A 19,110-nucleotide genomic window follows, 5' to 3' on the forward strand; every position below is an offset into this window, starting at 1 on the left:
GAGTACTCTGAAGTGCTGTTTGGCGCATAAGTGCAAACAACAATCAGGACTCATTCCCCTGGCCGTAGGTGCAGGGAAGCAACCTTTTCGTCCACCTGGGAGAACCCCAGCATGCAGGAAGAGAGTCTGGGGGCAAACAAAAATCTTATCCTGGCCCTCCGCCTCTCATACAGCAAACCCCTCTCAAGGACTTGGGTTCCAGAGTCGACGTTACATGTCAAGGTGAGGCCGACTATATCTACTCAATAACACTCAACCTCTACCACAAGCTCCGGCTCCTTCCCACCGAGAAGTGACGTTCCATAACCCAGGATCAGACTGCCAAGGTCCCACCTTGGTCTGCTGCCTGATCCACAGAGCACCAGATGCTTCATGCGCCTCCTGCTGGTGGTGGGCCCACAGGGATGAGAGTCCATGCATCCAGTTCAGGCTGGGCTGGCCAGAACCCCATGGGCGAGTCCTTGGACTGGCTCCAGGGTGGGGCCCTGGCAACCCCCCATTTCAGGGTTTTCTGAACTGTTGTTTATCTGACCCCTCAGGGTTGGGTGCAAAATACCCCGGACAGTGTAGCCCCTAGGATCCACCATGGTAAGGTGACGGTTCAAGGAGGAGAGAAGGTCGCCAGTCCATTGTAGGGCTAACACAGAGACAAACAATTTAGAATCACAAATCAAACTAACAAGCATGTCTTTGGAAGGTGGGAGGAAACTGGAGTACCCAGAGAAGTAAAAACAATATGTAACCCCATGAAAATTACAGTTGGGTTTATTACGTGTATTTTATTGTTGGTTTCATAGTCATTCATTTTCATCATGTGTGGATTTATTAAGAGAACTGTATTTATGACTGTAGTTGCTTTGAGTAGTCACAAGGCTGCACTTCATATACAGTCAATACTGCGACCAGAGATATTGCTGTGATTTGTTTTCTTTACCGAGGACTCCAGTGAGTTTTCTGGTTGTATGCTACATGCTAAAATGCTAATCAATAAGCACATTTTCAGTCATTGTGAATGCTAATATTGAACGTTCTTATGTTACAAAAAAACAATCAGAGATTTACCGTAAACGTTGCAAAGATGTTTCAATGAGTTAGTATGCTGAGTTTCAGTTGTAAATGAAAATGTTCACATGACCACAGTAATTTTTACTGTGCCATTTTTGGATGCCATCTTCACAACAACGTCATGTTCAATCCCACATCAGGCGCACTTTTCTGCATATCACTCCACTCACTCTGCCTCCCCATTTCCTGTCTTTCTCTACTGCTTTTTTGGCTAAAATGCCTATATCTATATATATATATATATATATATATATACATATAAAGAAAGAAACTATTGGTATACTGAGCAACAGGTCGGCAAGGAAAGGAAAACAACACCAGTAAGTGACATCACCACTGACCTCCATGGTGCAGGGGTGAAGGTATCACAATCCACTGTTTGAAGAAGACTCCGAGAGCAGAAATATAGGGGCCATACCAAAAGATGCAAACCACTCATCAGTAGTAAGAATGGGAAGGCCAGATTGAAATTTGCAAAGTACAGAGATGAGCCACAAAAGTTCTGGAACACAATCTTATGGATTCATGAGACCAAGATGAATCTCTACCAAAGTGATGGAAAGGTCAAAGTGTAGAGAAAGAAAGGATCTGCTTATGATCCGAAGCATACAAGCTAATCTGTGAAGCATTGTGGAGGTAATGTCATGGCTTGGGCGTGGATGGTCGCTTCTGGAACAGGCTTATTAATATTTATTGATGATGTAACTGATGATGGTAACAGCAGAATGAATTCCAAAGTGTACAGAAACCTTTTTCCTGCCAATCTACAGAGAAATGCATCCAAACTAATCGGTGGGAATTTTATCATGCTGCAGGACAATGACCCACAGCACACTGCTAACAAAATAAAAGACTTTTATCAGGGGACAAAAGGGGAAGGTTTTAGACTGACCAAGTCACTCACCTGACCTTAACCCAATTGAGCACGCATTTCACCTCCTGAAGAAGAGACTGAAGGGAGAAACCCCCCGAAACAAACAAGAACTGAAAGAAGCTGCGGTAAAAGCATGGAATAGAAACAAATGAAGAATGCAACAGTTTTGATGATGTCGATGGGTCACAGGCTTGAGGCAGTCATTGCAAGCAAGGGTTATGCCACCAAATATTAAATGTTATTTACTTTAAGATTATTTGTTCCATTACTTTTGCTAACCTAAAAATGCTTTGGTGTAATACAAACGGTGATATAGTACCTGGCAGGAAGCATTAACATTAAATAGGAAAAATACAACAGACAAAAAAAGTACAGTACACAAAGTGACAACAGTTATGGATAAAGAGACGATGTAAGTAGACTACATATGGGCTCAGTGAGGTCAGCTGTGTGCTTTCCACACTGCTGTTGTACAGTCTGATGGCAGTGGGCACAAAGGAAGTCTGAAGCATTCAGTTCACGGGGGTGGGATGATCCGCTGGCTGAATGAGCTGTCCATCAGCCACAGGTCATCGTGCAATAAAAGGGATTGTCCAATATTGCACAACAGATTTTGTTATTCACCCTCCTCTCAGTCACTGTTTCTAAGCAGTCCAAGTTCAATCCCACCACCGAGCACGCTTTCTTCACCAGTTAGTTTAGTCTGTTGACCTCACTAGTCTTGGCCCCACCCCACCAGCACACCACTGCAAAGAAGAGCGTGCTGGCAACCATAGACTGGTAGAAGGTCGTGAAGAGTCTACTACAGGCGCCAAACAACCTCAGTCTACTCAGGAAGAACATCCCGCTTTGTCCTTTCCTGTGGAGGGCATCCGTATTATGAGACCAGTCCAGTTTATTGTTGATTGTTGAGTCCAAGGTACTTGTACGAGTCCACAATCTCCACCTCTTCACCCTGCATGGTGACTGGGACAGGTCTCTTCCGATTCCTCCTGTAGTCCACCACCACTTCCTTAGTCTTGCTTATATTGAGTTGAGGGTGGCTCCGGTTACGCCACTTAACAAAGCTCTCAATCAGTCCTCTGTACCCCTCTCCATCATCATTGGTGATACATCTGACTATGGAAGAGTCATTGGAAAACTTTTGGAGGTAGGTTCGGAGTTGTAGCGGAAGTCGGAGGTGTAGAGGTTGAAGAAGAATGGTGCTAGTACCGTTCCTTGGGGCATCCCTGTGTTGCTCGTCAGGGCCTCAGATGTGCAGCCGTCCACCCTGACATACTGCAGCCGCCTTGTGAGGTAGTCCAAAATCCAGGCAGCAATGTCAGGGTGAAGTAGCATGTCCAGTAGCTTGTCTCTCAGGAGGATGGGTTGGATGCTGTTTAAGGCACTGGAGAAGTCGTAACTCTCACTGTGCTTCCTGCACTATCCAGATGAGACAGGGCCTTGTGTGTGAGGAAGTTGATGGTGTCCTCCACACCCATGTGCTGCCGGTAAGCAAACTGCAGGGGGTCCATAAAAGCAGACATCAGATCCCTCAGGTGCAGGACAACCAGCCTCTCAAATGACTTCATGACATGGGATGTTAATACCACTGGCCTGTAGTCATTGGGAGCACTGGGGAACAACAACAATGCAGGAGGTCTTCCAGAAGTCAGGTACCTTCATCAACCTCAGGGAGAAGTTAAAGATGTGCTGAAAGATTCCAGCCAGCTGCCCAGCACACACCCTAAGGACCCTGGGGCTGATGTTGTCTTGACCTCTGGCTTTATTCTGCCTCAGCCTGGAGATTTAGTAGCCTATTGACAAAGACGGTAAGCCCCTGATCCACGCGGGTCAGCGTGAAGCCAGGTATATCGATAACGCTGTCCGGTATGTTCCCATGCAACCAGGTGTCAAGTGAGTTGAGATCTCGGCTGACCAACAGCCTAAAAGACTGGTACTAAGTGTGTGATCGGAACTTGAATTACTAGAATATAAGAGTATGATACTATGATGGAAGAATAATTTTGATTAAACATATTGATCTATGGTGTTTGAATGTTATACACAGAGTGTAAAATGAATAACAGTTGAAGCAATGTAACCAATGTTTGTGAAATCAGGAGCAGAATAAGAAAAACAGGATACAGATGTCAGGCAGTAGGGGCAAAAAGGGGAACTAAGACCTGTGGGCCTAAGGTCAGGTCAGGACATGTCCAAATACACAGTTAGTGGAAAAGTACAGAAAATGAACTAATGTCCAAGTATTAATTAATAAGTCATGAATGTAACGCCCTTATTGGATAAGAGTAATGGGGTGATGGTTAGTCATGGTGATGTATGGAAAATAGGATGTGTCTCGATTTAAGAGTATAAAAGATGAAATACAGAAGTATTTTACGGGAATTTCACCTCGGACACGGACTGTACTGCATGCGGACTGAGCCAACTCCCTCGCAGTAATATTTTGGCATTTTAAAGTTTGGTCTGGATTCCATCTGCCTAGCAGTCGAAGTTTGGATTTTCTTTCAACATTTGGATTTCTACATCTTGGACTTTGTACGGAGACGAGGAGAGCAATTGCAATACATTTGGGAAGGATTTTAGGGATTTACCAAAGGACAGAATCATCGGTTATCGGGACTTCCCTATTTTACCAACTCGTTCTGCGGCAATAAAAGGACTGGGTTTGGGTGTGGTCGCATCAGCCGTGCGGCTTGCTCGACGCCTGTCCTTCCCTATAAAGGATTTTTGGACAGTTTTGGACATTTTACTTTACCCCTACTACATCTGCCTGGCTCATAAGTAATTATTTTTATTATAATAATAATATATATATATATATATAATTGTTGGAATAGAATCTGATAAGGATGTTATTGGTTAGATATTACACAATTGAAATTTTAATTTATTATCTGATATTCAAATATTATTTTATTTAGCCTAGCCTTTAAATTATAACCTGGCACGTACCAAATGCACAGATCCATTAGGGGTAAGCCACCACAACTGACAGGACTCAACTTCGCACCCAGCTGCGGGAAGCCTCCCTGACTGGCGGTTCCGGGGGACGTGAGGAAGCGGGGCAGACGTCAGGATTAAGGGTGGTCAGAAGCCAGGCTGTTTTGTTGGCGTGAGACCTCACATTCCCCATGATAACCGAAGGCAAGAAAGGCTTGAATCTCTTGGCCACCTCAGTCCTCTCTCTCACTTCTGCGCCGGCTCCAAAATTGAGATAGGCTTTAGGGTGTACTTTAATATTGTTAACAACAAAAGGGAGGAGGAAAAAAAAGAAAAGTACTCCGAATAATACTACAACTAGAGCACCGCAGTATAGAGTAGTTAACGCACAAATTTCAAGTTCGAAAGGAGAGAAGAAGCAAGAAAGGTAAGAAAAAAAAAAGTCAGGGCTGCTGCAACAGGCCGCGCCTTCCTGCGCCATCTTGAAAATATCCTAAGCTGTTTAACACATCTAGATTTAAAAACCAGGAAATAAAAGCTGACATTCTGAACTCTCATACTCATCTTTTGATCTTAAACCCAAATGTCTTCAGTGAACAACAAAACAAGGGAATTTGCCTTGCTGTTCGAATACTTTTGGAGGGGACGGTACACACTACCTGGGTAGCATATATAGACTTTGACGGACTTGAATTAGTTGACTTTGGACTGAACTTTTTTGAACGGAACAACTATAAACTGGAAAGGACACTTTTATTTTTGTTTGTTTGTTTGTTGTTGTTTATTCAGGATTTTGAATCCGAATGTATTTCACTTTTTGTTGTTTGTGTAAATAAATTAAATGCAGTCCCCCCTCTTCCCTAATTTACCCTCTTCTCCGCCGGCTTTTGAGTTGGTTACTGTTGCGACACCTATGTATAAATCATCGTCAAACACAGACCTAGACCCCTAGTAGCTTATTTGTCACTGTGTGCAGTTTTGACCAATTAGGCTTCTCTTCCTTGTTACGTATATATATTGGGGGCAGAGGTATTTGCATCTAAGTTTTGCAGAAATTTTGAGAGAGATACAGGGGTAAAAGCATTTCCTTCTAACCCTACAGAGGTAAAAACGATGATAATGCAAACTTTTATCACAATATGAGCCATTATTAGATTATTGGCTATTATTACATTATTACATTATGCGCACAGTCGTTACTACATTATGCACTCATGATTTTATTACATTATGCAAAAATTTGTGTTAAACAGTTTTTGCATCTGTGTTGGTCCGTGTATGTTTTGGTCATTGGATTTTCTGTTCAGAAGGGGACATTAAAAAACGAAAAATTAGTGGTTATTTGATTTTCATTTTAAAATTCGAAAATTAAAATTAAAATTAAAAGCATTTTTCGTTACCAGGGTCAAGAGGGATGACCAAACCTTTAAAAATTGGTTGGTTTTCATTTTCTGTTTCTAAAAACAAAAAAAAATAAAATCGTTAGAAGACAGAAACAAATAAACACCCGTTTTTTGTTTTTTTTCATTTTGTGCGACCGGAGGTTGCCGTTTTCAAAGTAAGAGCAAGTATAACTAGGGCCGTGCTGTGTATGAGCGATAAAGAATTTCGGCACTGCTATTTAACAGAAGTTGATGGCCATGGATCAGCACGGTATTTTTCGAAACAATAAAAGACTAGGCCTATGCGTCAGGGAAGATGACATGACTGCAGAAAAACTCAACGTCGCATATTTCAGGCCGCCGCGTGCAAAGCCGTCTCCGGATCAGTAGGCCGGCCAATTAAATATTAAAATCAAATTCAGTCCTGTGGCCCCATTTTTCCATTTCGTATTTTTGATCATTGTCTAAAATTTAAATATGAAAAAAAAACAGACATTTTTTTTGTTTTTTTGTGTTAGATTAAAAACGAAAGACAAAATAATACATAACTTTTTCATTTTTTGATTTCTGATTGACAATTGAAAATAGAAAGAACGAATGATACAGGATTGAGTATCTACAACGTAGTGACAAAGCACTTTTCTCTGTGACTGTTCTGTGTGTGTGACTTAAAACAATCAGACAAGGAGCAACTGAAGCACAATATACAAGTAAGAACATGCATTGACTCCCTAGAGGGCATATTTACAGTGTTAATGTACAGCAGATTTGCTGTGCTGAAAGGACAGAAGAAGGCAATTACAGCTGAATGTCCTTACAGGTTGTGGGGAGAAAGAGAGAGAGAGATAGAGGAGAAGAGTGTGTATGTGTGTCTCAGTGGGAGGCTAGAGGACTACAGGACAGGGACTGTGAGACCCATCTGCTTCTGGTTGTTACCAATTTGGCTTCTCACTCTCACACACACAGACATTTTGAAGCAATGAACCACCAAGAAGAGACAAATGTTAACTATACAACAGCACTGTGTGCATATGTAGGTGTGTCCTGACCTTCTCTTGCCAGTGCAGGATGCCAATAATGACAAGGATGAAGACACACACTCCAATCAGTGCGATGGCCGTCAGCAGCACACTGTCGCTAGGAGTAAGGTACAACTTAGCACTCCAACTAAAAACAGAAAGAGATAAAACAAGAGTCATTCATGCAGCAGACCAGCATTTCAAACACCGCCCAGATCGATAATAGTACAGTTTTTTGTATGCAATGTGCATGCTACCTATGGCACTATCCCTCAGGTGGTTCTTATACTGGCTCTGTTTACCTTCTTCTTCAGGCATTATCCAGTTAAAAGTCTGATTAAGCATATACATACCATAGAGAGTTGATTTCCAATCGCATTATCTGGGTGTTGGATCAGGAGAATTTCGATTTTAGATGGAGTGAGAATATGATTGATAATGTCCATTTGTATGTTAAACTCAGCAAGCACAATGGCATTGGGACAGAATGTGCAGAGGAGGGTGAGATGAGAGGCAAGTTCATCAATAAAATCTTGGGAGGACAATAAACAGCAGCTACTACGGTTGGAGTTGGTCCAGTATACTGCAGAGCCACTGATTCAAACGATAAGTATGTTGGGAGGGAGAGAGACGCAAGATATATCATTTCTTGTGGTGAATTATCACAAGGCCTCCTCCTTGAGGCAGGGCTGAGAGAGGTAAATAAACCCAGGTGGTGTGGATTCACTCAACTGGGAAAAGTCGATTGGTTGCTGCCATCTCTCTATCAAGCATAGAAAATCCAGTTTGGAGTTGATAACAGAGGAGTGTTTCATGTGGAAACTCAGACGGGACATGCGGTGGATGTGTTTCTGACTGGGGAGGTGTGCAATGTCCGAGGAAAGATACAGCACCAGCGCAGGATCTCACAGGTGGATTCGCAGCTAAAGTAGCTTGGCAGCCATGTACTGGTAAACGGCTGTTAATGAAACAGCATACTGAATAGGACAATCCAAACAAGGACCAACCATACTGCCAGTTCGTTGTTCCACATGATGGAAGAGTGCAGGTGGTAGCCAGTAGGTAGCAGCAGTCAGGTGAGGAGTGTGACACACCACAGGAAGTGTAGTCAAGTATTCATTCAATATTCAGTCTGTCTGTTTACCAAAATGGGCAGATCAGACTGTTTCAAGATCGCTGCGCCATCATAAACCAAAGTCTATTAGGCCACGAGACCATAAAAGATGTTCAGAAATACACAATTACCGGCAAACGGTGGCTTGGAAAGTCACACCAGCATTCTCACGACTGGAAGAGTTTGACAGATACAAAATGCCTCTTCCTTCCTGTTTATTTTACTTATGGTGTACACATAGGTGTGTCTGTGCAAACATGGTGGCTGCAGGAGTGTTGGGTCCTATATAAAGGAGGGTGTATGTGTGTCTGCAATTGTCAGAAATTGATACAGATCTGAAACACCTTGTGGGGTTTGAGCTACAAGTCAATAGCTTCATGATAACATGAGGCCACATGCTCCAAGGCAATAGTGTGTGTGAAATCAAGTGATCTAACATATGGGTTTTGTAAAGATGCACCACAGATACACTATCTGTAGGTAACATGAAACTGAATATGCAATTAAGCAGCATCAGATGAGGTGGTTAATGGTGTGCGTAGCAACAAGCATTAGTGGGTTCTCCTGGTCAGTTCCGTCAGTGTGAAAAAGGAAAACGTTCAATTATGACCCATTCCCCATTGTTTTGTATTATATCTATTGGTGTAAGTGTTTATGTACCTTGAAGGTTTATTGTGTGGGTACGGAATGACAATGAGCTGAGAGTTGGGAATAATAGCTGTCCACTCCTGTTTCCTTATGTCCTGAAAAGAGAAGAAAGACACATGAAGTGGCTTTGCACATACATAGCAATACATTATAGCCTCGATATATGCAATTATATGCAGATTTGCACACAAACACTTATTTATATGTATGCTAAGCCCTTTGTGGTAGATTAATAAAGTCCAATGGCCTCCGTAGCTTATCCTTAGCTGCATGATTGATGATATATGATTGATATTTCAGTGGCTGTTCATGAGAAAGAGAGGCTATCTTCTGTGGTCGTAATCTCAATAGCTTTCATAATAAAATACACACTGTTCTTTCCTATCCAGTATTGTCTCTTACTGCAGCAAGTTTGGTTTAAAGGCAGCTCATGGCAGCAGTGGAAACACTTCCTGAGGGCTAGCATGCACATAGTACACACAGCGATATGATGATTACACACCGTGGAATGTTTGTGATCCGACTTTAACTTGGAACCACTTGAAGAGGGGAATATACAAGAAGTTTACCTAGAGAACGAGAGCCTGGAATGTCCACTAGAAACCAAATGTTAGACTTTAATAAGTTGATGGGGCTTCAGATGTGTACTTGTAGTTTTATATATCTATCATCATCATATGAGTCTCTTCTGGTAGAGTGAACACAGGCTGGCGTCACATTTGACTCTCCTAAATTATGGTATGTCCTAAAAAACCTTAAAAAGGCCCCAAAATCCAAATACAATTACAACAATTTTGCAAAGATTTTGCAGTCATTCACAAAGCAAAGCAATTATCGGATCATAGTTCCCTCTGTACACTACTATTCACTGGTCTTGCCATACAAGACCTTACATTACAAAATAATACATACATTATTGTGCTGAGGTTTGGGGAAAAACATACAAAAAGTCATTACATTCACTTGCTATCCTGCAGAAATGAGCAATAAGGACTATCCATAAAGTCAACTGCTTGGAACACATAAATTCACTTTTTATACAATCAAAACTACTTTAATATTGGCCTGTTCAACAGCATTGTATGGGAATGCACCTGTGTGGGCACAGACAACCCCTGGCTCCGTGCTGTGTTGCACTCTAGGGCTGGCTGCAGCTCTGCACACACCTTGAGTAATACTGGCCTTGGAAAACGAAAACGACTCATGAGTCAGTTGTTTTCGTTTGCGAGTAGATCTTTGCGTTCTCTAAACACTCTCTCAGGCTGCCATTGTTAATACCATTTTCTTCATCACTCTGCACATGCTCTTATATCCACCCATGATTGCAAACCCGTGTGTGTTAATTGCGCAATAATGCGTCTCTGATGTGCACATCGCTCTGAGGACTACTTGATTTCGCATTATTGACAGTTCCTCACCATCGATTCTTAGTGTCGCCAAAGGAACAATAGCTGTGGAAACCGGCGTACGCCAGCCATGATGTTGGCGGAGGGCACCGCACATTTCCACGGTCATTTCACTTGATTGATACTTCTGAATGTTGATGTGGACATGGGTGTACGCCACGTTTCTTCACATGCAACTTTGATAAATGAGGCCCCAGGTCTTTCTGAAGCTCTCCACAAGTGGTCCTTGGCTCTTGGACAACTCTTCTGATAATTCTTGGCCGGTTTATGGTCGAATGATGTTCTTTCCACTTCCAGATTATGGCCCTAACAGTGGTCACTGAAACATTCAGAAGTTTAGAAATCCTTCTGTAACCAATACAATCAGAATGTTTTGCAACAATAAGGTTGCAAAGGTTACTCATGATGAGATGTTCCTTGTGTGACACCTTGGTAATGACACACCTTTTTATAGGACATCAGTTTGGACAGTACCAGTAGATATTCAGTTGCATTTGTTACCAACACCTGGTGAAAATTTTATGTCAATAGCACCTTTATGCTTACTATGAAAATGTGATGTGTTCAATACTTATGTTACCCGCTGTATATAAATATCTCTCAATAAGGGAGGCCAACTTGCCCACACTGTTCTTGGTGGAAATGGGGAGCTGCCAACACCTCAGGTTCGCCCCCAGGACATGATGGGGGGACTCCTCTGGAGGAGCTAGGGGAAGTGGCTGGGGAGAGGGCCGTCTGGACCTGGACTCAGATAAGTGGCATATATATATATGACTATGTATATATATTTATGTGTGTGTCCTTTTCGAATGTGTATTTCTTTTTTTTTCTGTTTTGTTTGCTTACTCAGGTTTTTATTTTTGTTTTGTGTTGTGCAGGGAATATGTTTGGTAGCAACTGGGAAGTCTTGTATTGAATATATATTCAAATAAATTAAAAAAAATAATAATAACGCCCTCATCACCTTACCCATCGACTCCTTGCCAAATTAGACTTTCTTACTGTGGTGTAGGCTGTTATACTTTATCTAGTCTAAGAAGTTTCAGTTTTGTAAGCATTGCATTATTTCAAATGGAGTGATTTAAAAATCTTTCTCAGGCGTGCAGGGACATTTAAATACAGGTTGAGAGTTAAAATTTAAGAAGTTATGAGCTGGCAGTTAAGACAGAGCTACCAAAATAATTTACACTGCAGTGAAAAAAAATATTTGCTTGGATTGCTGTTTGACAGCAGTCTCACTTTACATAAGTTCAAGTTTAATTTGTAGGTGTTTGCTGATATTCAAGCTAAGCATCCAGTGTTGACATCTGACATGAGGCCAACACAGAATGTATTTAGCATCTGCAGACAACAGTGCTGTTATTTATGGAAAAATTCCCACACCAGTTATTTTCAGCTCTCTTATGCACATTCTTTGAGTCCGTCTTGGTTCAACCCCTGCTCAGGCATTCAAGGCTAAGTTTAGAGTCATTAGGGTTTAAGTGTTTAGGGATGTAAATACAGAAGGAGGTATCATATTCACCATTGTATCAGATCATTCTTGTAGCTGGGAAGAATTAACATTTCTAGTTGTATATTTGGCAGAATCTGGAAGTGACTTTATGTTCTCTTCAGTTCTGAATTGAGTTGCACTACATCTTGCAGCTATTTTAATTAAGCTTGCATAGATGGCATTGTTGCAAGCCCAATCCTGTCGCCAGCCATGTCTCTTTGCTCTTGGAAAGCTCTTGGGGAGCAATGCTCTAGGACGAGTCAGCCTCCATTACTGCTGCTTGGGAGCAGATCTGATCTGGCTGTTTGGATGAGTAAAGTCATCTCAAATCTTCAGAGAGAAAGAGAGATACTATGGTTCAAAGCTAGGGACTGGCACACTATGAGAGATAGACACAGAGATGGAGGGGGAAGGAGACAGGCAGAGAGAGAGTGACAAGTAGGGGATTGATTAGTGAAGTAAACCACTCTGAGCAGCAAAGGGAATCCCTGGGTGGAAGATAAGTGAACAGAAGGAGATAGACTCAGAGATGAGAGGGTAAATAAAAAAAGAGGAAAGATCAGACAGCAGAGGGAAGATATCGAAGTAGATTTTACAAAACCTCCTTGTGTGAAACACAGAGAGAAAACTCTCATAGTGTGGTAGAAATTGTAAAGGGCATGGCATGAGAGACAGTGACACAACAAGAATGGACTGAAATAAATGAAATAAAAGAAAGAACAAGGAAAAGAGATGACAGAGAGATCCAAACCAGCTGACACAGCATGATAGCACAGTGGCTTTCCAAACCTACTCTATTCTACTGACATTTCACATGTTTCTCCTACTCATTACAGGTAGACCCAATGGAGTAATTCTGCTCCACAGTCTCTCTAGGAGAAAAAAATACTCTACATAATGGGTTACATCTTTAGGCATTCATTAATTCAATTTATAGAAGGAATGGGTGAGGAGGAGGAAACGTGGAAAGAAATCACTGTTTGCATAGGGAAAAAGAGTGTGCAGAATGGGGACAATGAAGCTACTTGTTTGAGTTGAGTGTTCTTAGTGCACTACAGCTTCTGAGTCGTGTATTGAGCCATCTGCAATTCCAATCAGCTGCTTGACGAAGACCTTGGCACCACACGGGACTGGGAATAAAAAGGTCATCGTCGTGTCTAATATTCAGAGTGACAAGTGCAATGTGTGAGAGAAAGTGGTAGATGAATACAGAGATAGTGAGAGAGCTCAAATGGAGAGAGCTGACATTTGAGGTAGTGAAGTGTAGAAATCTGAATAGATAAAACCACAAGCCTCATCAATTATTTACTATAATATAGTATAATAAGAAGAAGCACAAATCCACAGTCATTCTTATATTGTCTACTTCTAGGCTTGTCAAACTGGAAGATGTATGAGAGCAAGCGCAACGTGAGAGCGCAGATTCCGAGCGCTGCTGGTGGGAGAAAAATTATACCCCTTTCGCATCGAAAATAGTGAGTTGACACAGGATTTTCAGACCTGGATTGACCCGCCTTTGGTGTGATTTCACATTGCTAGCAGTCCCGGGTTTGACCTCCCACGGGCTGCGTGCCTGTTTTTTACTCTCATTGCGTCGACAACGTCATCATTACACATTTAATCTCCTCTTCTCCAGGGTTGCAAAGCAGCTTGCGGATCTCACGGTCTTGCCAGCGCACTGCCATGAGCGATAAAAAAGTGTGCCATATTACTATACAAGCTGTATATAAACACAGTTAACATCAAAATTACCCTGGTTCCGAACATGATGTAGGGCTAACTCGCTTATGCACTTCCTCAGCTGTAGAGAAGATGGCTCTGCATAGGGTGGTGAAGGCTGCACAAAGGACTGTTGGAGTCAGCCTTGCCACAACAATGGACAATTACACTTCCAGATTCAGCAAGAAGGCAAGCTGCATTAGGAAGGACCCCACCCACCCAGCACATGCACTCTACTGTTAATAGTATCTATATTATAGTTACTTAGTATCTATATATTATAGTGACTAAAGGTAACAATCCGGTACATGAGTACATAATTTTGTTCCATCTCATGCTTCTGTATGGTTGCGAATGACAAATAAATAACCTTAAATCCTTGAATTAACAATAGTGTTACAACACACACATAATTTGCTTGATTGAAAAAATGGGAAAAAAATGTCTGCCCTTTAGAGATTAGTCTCTTATGGGACTAGACCAAAACTTTGCTCTGTCTTTGAGCACCTCACAGCCCTAGAGCTTCTACAATGACACAGTCTGACACGCCATCCAGTGACAAAATCAGAATGTGATGGGCACGTACATCAACGTCATCGTGTAAATTAGCAGGTTGGCACGGCATTCCTGTTCTGTCAAAGCTGAGCTGAGCCGAGCCGATAAAATCCCAGGTCGAAACCTAGGTTGACCCTTTCTCATCAGATGAAAAAAATGCCTTCTTTGTCCCCAGACAAAGCTCTTTTCTCTCCAACTTCCATGAGGCCTGCACAAAGCAGAGGCCTCCACTGGACTGGACCTTGGTAGTGACATGAGTGCCTACCAGAGGATTTAAGGACGGAACCAACTAGTACAACACAAAGTCTGCTAGTTGAGTTAACAAGCGACGGAGCCACAAAGCAAAGCAGAACAACTATTTGACTCTTCAATGAAACTCGAACTACACAGCCAGGACAGCTGTAGTTCATTCAACAAGAACAACAGCAACAGCAGGACGTGCACATCAGCACACCAACCAGCATCTTCCCTTCTTCATGTGACTTGGTAATGTAACTGGGTCTTGCACATACCTTGACTAAGCACGGAACACTTCAACTTTGCCAGTGTATGTATTGATTGAAATCAGTGAAATACTTATTTTACTTCAGTATTACTTTTGTTGTTGTTGTCTATGGTCTATAGTGAGTTGACCTGTAACTTGAATTTGTGGAGGACAGACCTTTGTTCCCCTCTCCTGACATCACATGTGGTTGGCCTTAGAGGCCATCTTGGAGACCAGTCGGTTGCACACCTCTTTGTCTCAGGACAAAGCAACCACCCACCATCCATTATCTAAGGTCACACTTCACACCTCACACACACACTCACACACTCATACACTCTCACTAACATACACACATGCACATGTGTACATAGTGTATGTAGCTCACCTTAGTTAATGTTTTGTTATTTAATTTAATTTTAATTTTTTTAAAAAAAATACTCACTCTCCTATAACATTAACAGCTCATCTGTTAATGTTATAGGAGAGTGAGTATGCCAACCTCTACACTGTAGAACTCTTAAATCCTTCAAATCTGCTACTATTAATAAGGTAACATTGTTTGTGATTATTAAATTAATTATGAGACAAGGTTCTGTGTAATAGTTAGCGTACCCTCCTTTATGAGATATATTTGATAAATTGGCTGTCTGGTGCCCCGAGGTGGATTTAATGTTAATAAAATCCTACAGAATTTTTTTTATAGTAATTATTAATATTTCAATATTAATATTTTACTAATTTGATAGTCAATAACCCACCTGAGTGCACTGTAAATAGTGCCCTCTATGTCAAATAGAGCTCGGCATTTATAGTGCATAACCTTGATCAGCACTGTACAATTCCCAATATAAATGGTGCTTCCGTGAGAGGCATCATATTCTTCATATTCTTACTAATATATTTACATCATAGTTGTGCCAGAGCACAACAGCAGCCAAGACTCACACGATATTATCATGTGCACATTTTTAACACGATATTGAAATTTCATATCTTAATACCACGATTATCATCAATACTGGTATACCGTGTTTGTGAAAGCTGCACAAAGGACTGTTGGAGTCAGCCTCTCCACAACAATGGTACACCGTGACAGCCCTAGGGAACACCACTCTCTATACCAGCAGGTAGCAGTAGTCTTCATTGGTTATTCAGTACTACTATTATTAAAAGTAGCGCCACAGATGCTGACTGACTTATGGCTGACATTCAGCGTGGTGTGTCACGGCTTTTAAGCTAATATTCACAGTTTAATTTATGAACATGTTTAAAGATTAAAAAGATGTCAGCTACAGGTTCCAATCTGCCCAAGTTGGAAGTACAACTTTGTTTGCAAACATTAAGAACATTTCTAATTTATAATTTGGCAAGAAACTGAAAACAGAATTCTTACAAAATACCATTCAAACATCTTGCACAATCCTCGAAAGAATGATGTTACATCGCCTCCCTGGTGTATGATTGCTAGTGAGTGATATTGGTGGTGGACTGGGTAGAGGCGCACATTGGCAGCCATGTTTCTGTCAGTCTGCCTCAGGGCAGCTGTGACTACTGAGGTAGTTTACCACCACCATCTATAAATGGAAAAGCGCATTATAAAACCAATGCATTATTAATTATTATTTGACTAAAAGCTGTTAAATTGGTTTTGCCATAAATAAGCCCATTATTTTGCATTTTTTATCATGGTCTGTTTCCCTTTTGTTCTTCTCTGAGAGCCTGTTATTCCTGTTATTAGATTTCAACACAAACAAGCATGTCAAACACTGTTAGATTCAGGAAAGATTAGGCTACTCAGACATAACTTAATTGCTAATTGACTATGTAATGTTGAATTTAGATGTAGTTTGCACTCTGTATTTACTTTGATTTTAAAACGTTGCTTTATTTTATATGTCTGTTAAATGAACACACCTCAACAAAATAATTTCCATGCAATAGTTGGTGAAACCAAATAGACCCACTCCAACAGAACTCTGCAAAGTATCTAGGCAATAGAATCCGTTCGTATTTCCTCACCGTCTCTCCAACTGGCCTGGGGATACCGACAAAAAGGTGGTCCAGGAAGTTAGCACTGCGTCCCAGGCCCAGTACAGTGTAAGGCAACTGGAGGGAAAAATGAGCCGACTGACTCAACTGACCAGCTGCAGAAACACAGAAAGGGGAAATACAAAAGATGTTAACGTAACAAAAAGGATGGTGATCTCCTGACAAGAATTGTCAGATCACAATTTCACAAGACTTTTGATTTTTCAGACGGCTGGACTTTGGTTCTCAGTTTTGTTTATTTCACACCACCATTTACATGATATACATTCCTGTCCTTTACATGTGTGAAACGGGGGCACCCCAAGGAAGCTATTTAAAGCTTTTAAAGCTGTTAATAGGGGACCTGGTTTCCCATAAATAACAGACAAGATATTTGCCAGATATCCTTTACATATGAACACATTTTTATGTCTCGTGCTTCGTCTATATAAAGCCAGTACATTGAAGAGACAGACTTAGCCAAGATGCAGTCCTTCAGTAGTTGACAGAAATACAGACGGACCAACAGCTTGAAAGACAAACCAAGATCTGGGCATCCAAGGTGTTTCTTCAGAAAGAAATCTGCATCCTGATCTGCATGTGCAAGGGACACCACTGAATGACATCACAGGAGCTCAACAGCAGTGGTCAAACCAAACTGGTGTCCAGTGTTCCACCTGCACCGTGCACGTGGTTGACTTTTAGATCATACTACACCAGCTACACCTTCTCAAACACAAAAACGATTTTCCACAAATATTTCATGATAATATTTGAGATTGTGTGAAATGTTTTGATAAGTTGGTGTAAAATTATGGAATTCCGGCTTTTCTGGATGCTTAGAACAGACCAGCATGATCTGGCACCAGATTAAGTTAGCAAAGCGAGAGAAGAGAGACCTGCATGTTGTATTTCTACACCTGGCTAATGAAATTGAATCAGTACCTCACAGTCTGCTATGGGAAGCTTTTGATTTCTTTTGAGTCCCAGGTAGTATAAAAGATCTAGTCCATTTTTCAGATATTCAGCTCTGCGTTACCACAGCAGAGTACACTACAGCATGGCAGCAGCTGGATGTAGGCATCATAGCAGGGTGTACAATAGCTTTTACAATGGTAATAGAGGTGATTATTAGCGCCTTGAAATGGGTGGTAGGTGGAGAAAAGCTACAGGGAGGGGTTCACCTTCCTCCAATTAGGGCCTCGTTGACGACATGACAATTGCGACGTCAACTGCTCCATGTACTAGCAGACTGCTGGATAAGCTAAACAGCAACCTGTAGTGCACCGTAAGAAGTGATTCTGGAGAGTGGTAAATATAATCTATGCAAAACATATAAAATTTACTCTATTATTGCAGTCAGGCAAGTAATTATAAAGAAATGGGTAAATTATACATATACTACCTATCTGTTAAGAGTAACAACAGTTACATAGAAAAATGCGGTAAAATATACCCCAAAGCCGTGAGTCCTGTGCTCCACATTGCACATGCGTCAGACTGCGTGTTTGAGTGAGCAGGACAAGGAACTCTGCCATCATCCTCTCTGGCTGCCATCCACAGAAGGTAAGCGATTTAACATACGGCCTCTGTGTAATAGCACGAATGCAAATTGGTAATTTATGAAATGATGAGATATTACACTTCACTTGTATTCAACGTCTGTCTGTGTATCCAAATATAAAACGTATAATCAGAATTACTTTATTGATCCCAGGGGGAAATTACATTTCGTTACAGCAGCTCCAACCCAAATAGTAACAGTATTACAAAGAGCAGTCAGAATAAGTAGGAGACAATAAGGATAAGTAAGCAAATGTAAAAAATATAGGAAATATATATATATATGATATGTACAAGATATAAGTGAAGTGAAACCAGTGTTCCTAAGAGATGAGGTGAACATGAATTATTGCACATTAATAAATTATTGCACATAAAATAAATAATATGGCTTCTACACCCTCAGAGTGAGGAATTGTACAGGCTAATGGCCACCAGCAGGAATGATTTCCTGTGACGCTCTGCGGTGCATTGTGGAGTGATCAGTCTGGTGCTGAAAGAACTCCTGTGTCTGGCCGGCACGTCATGGAGTGGGTTCTACTCATTGTCCAGGATGGCTTTCACCTTGTGAAGCATTCTCCTGTCTGACACCACTGTCAGAGGTCCAGCTTCACTCCCACAACGTCACTGGCCTTGCGTATCAGTTTGTTCAACCTGTTGGCGTCCGCTACCCTCAGCCTGCTGCCCCAGCACGCAACAGCATAGAAGATAGCACTGGCCACCACAGACTCATAGAACATCCTTAGCATAGTCCTGCAGATGTTAAAAGACCTCAACCGCCTCAGAAAATAGAGGTGACTCTGGCCCTTTCTGTA

The 19,110-nt window shown here is 41.5% G+C and overlaps 1 protein-coding gene across 2 annotated transcripts in view; it reads right to left on the reverse strand.

Moving 5' to 3' along the window:
• itfg1 (integrin alpha FG-GAP repeat containing 1) overlaps positions 1–19,110 on the reverse strand; it is a 176,947-nt gene that overhangs the window by 6,219 nt on the left and 151,618 nt on the right. For both annotated transcript variants that reach the window (XM_047580096.1, XM_047580095.1), the window contains exons 15-17: positions 16,724–16,848; positions 9,058–9,140; positions 7,314–7,431 (exon numbers count right to left, since the gene is read on the reverse strand). In XM_047580096.1, coding sequence (XP_047436052.1) covers positions 7,314–7,431; positions 9,058–9,140; positions 16,724–16,848 — 326 coding nt within the window. The remainder of the gene's footprint in view (positions 1–7,313; positions 7,432–9,057; positions 9,141–16,723; positions 16,849–19,110) is intronic.

The sequence above is a fragment of the Mugil cephalus genome, chromosome 3, assembly GCF_022458985.1.
Source record: "Mugil cephalus isolate CIBA_MC_2020 chromosome 3, CIBA_Mcephalus_1.1, whole genome shotgun sequence".
In the NCBI taxonomy this organism is placed as follows: domain Eukaryota; kingdom Metazoa; phylum Chordata; class Actinopteri; order Mugiliformes; family Mugilidae; genus Mugil; species Mugil cephalus.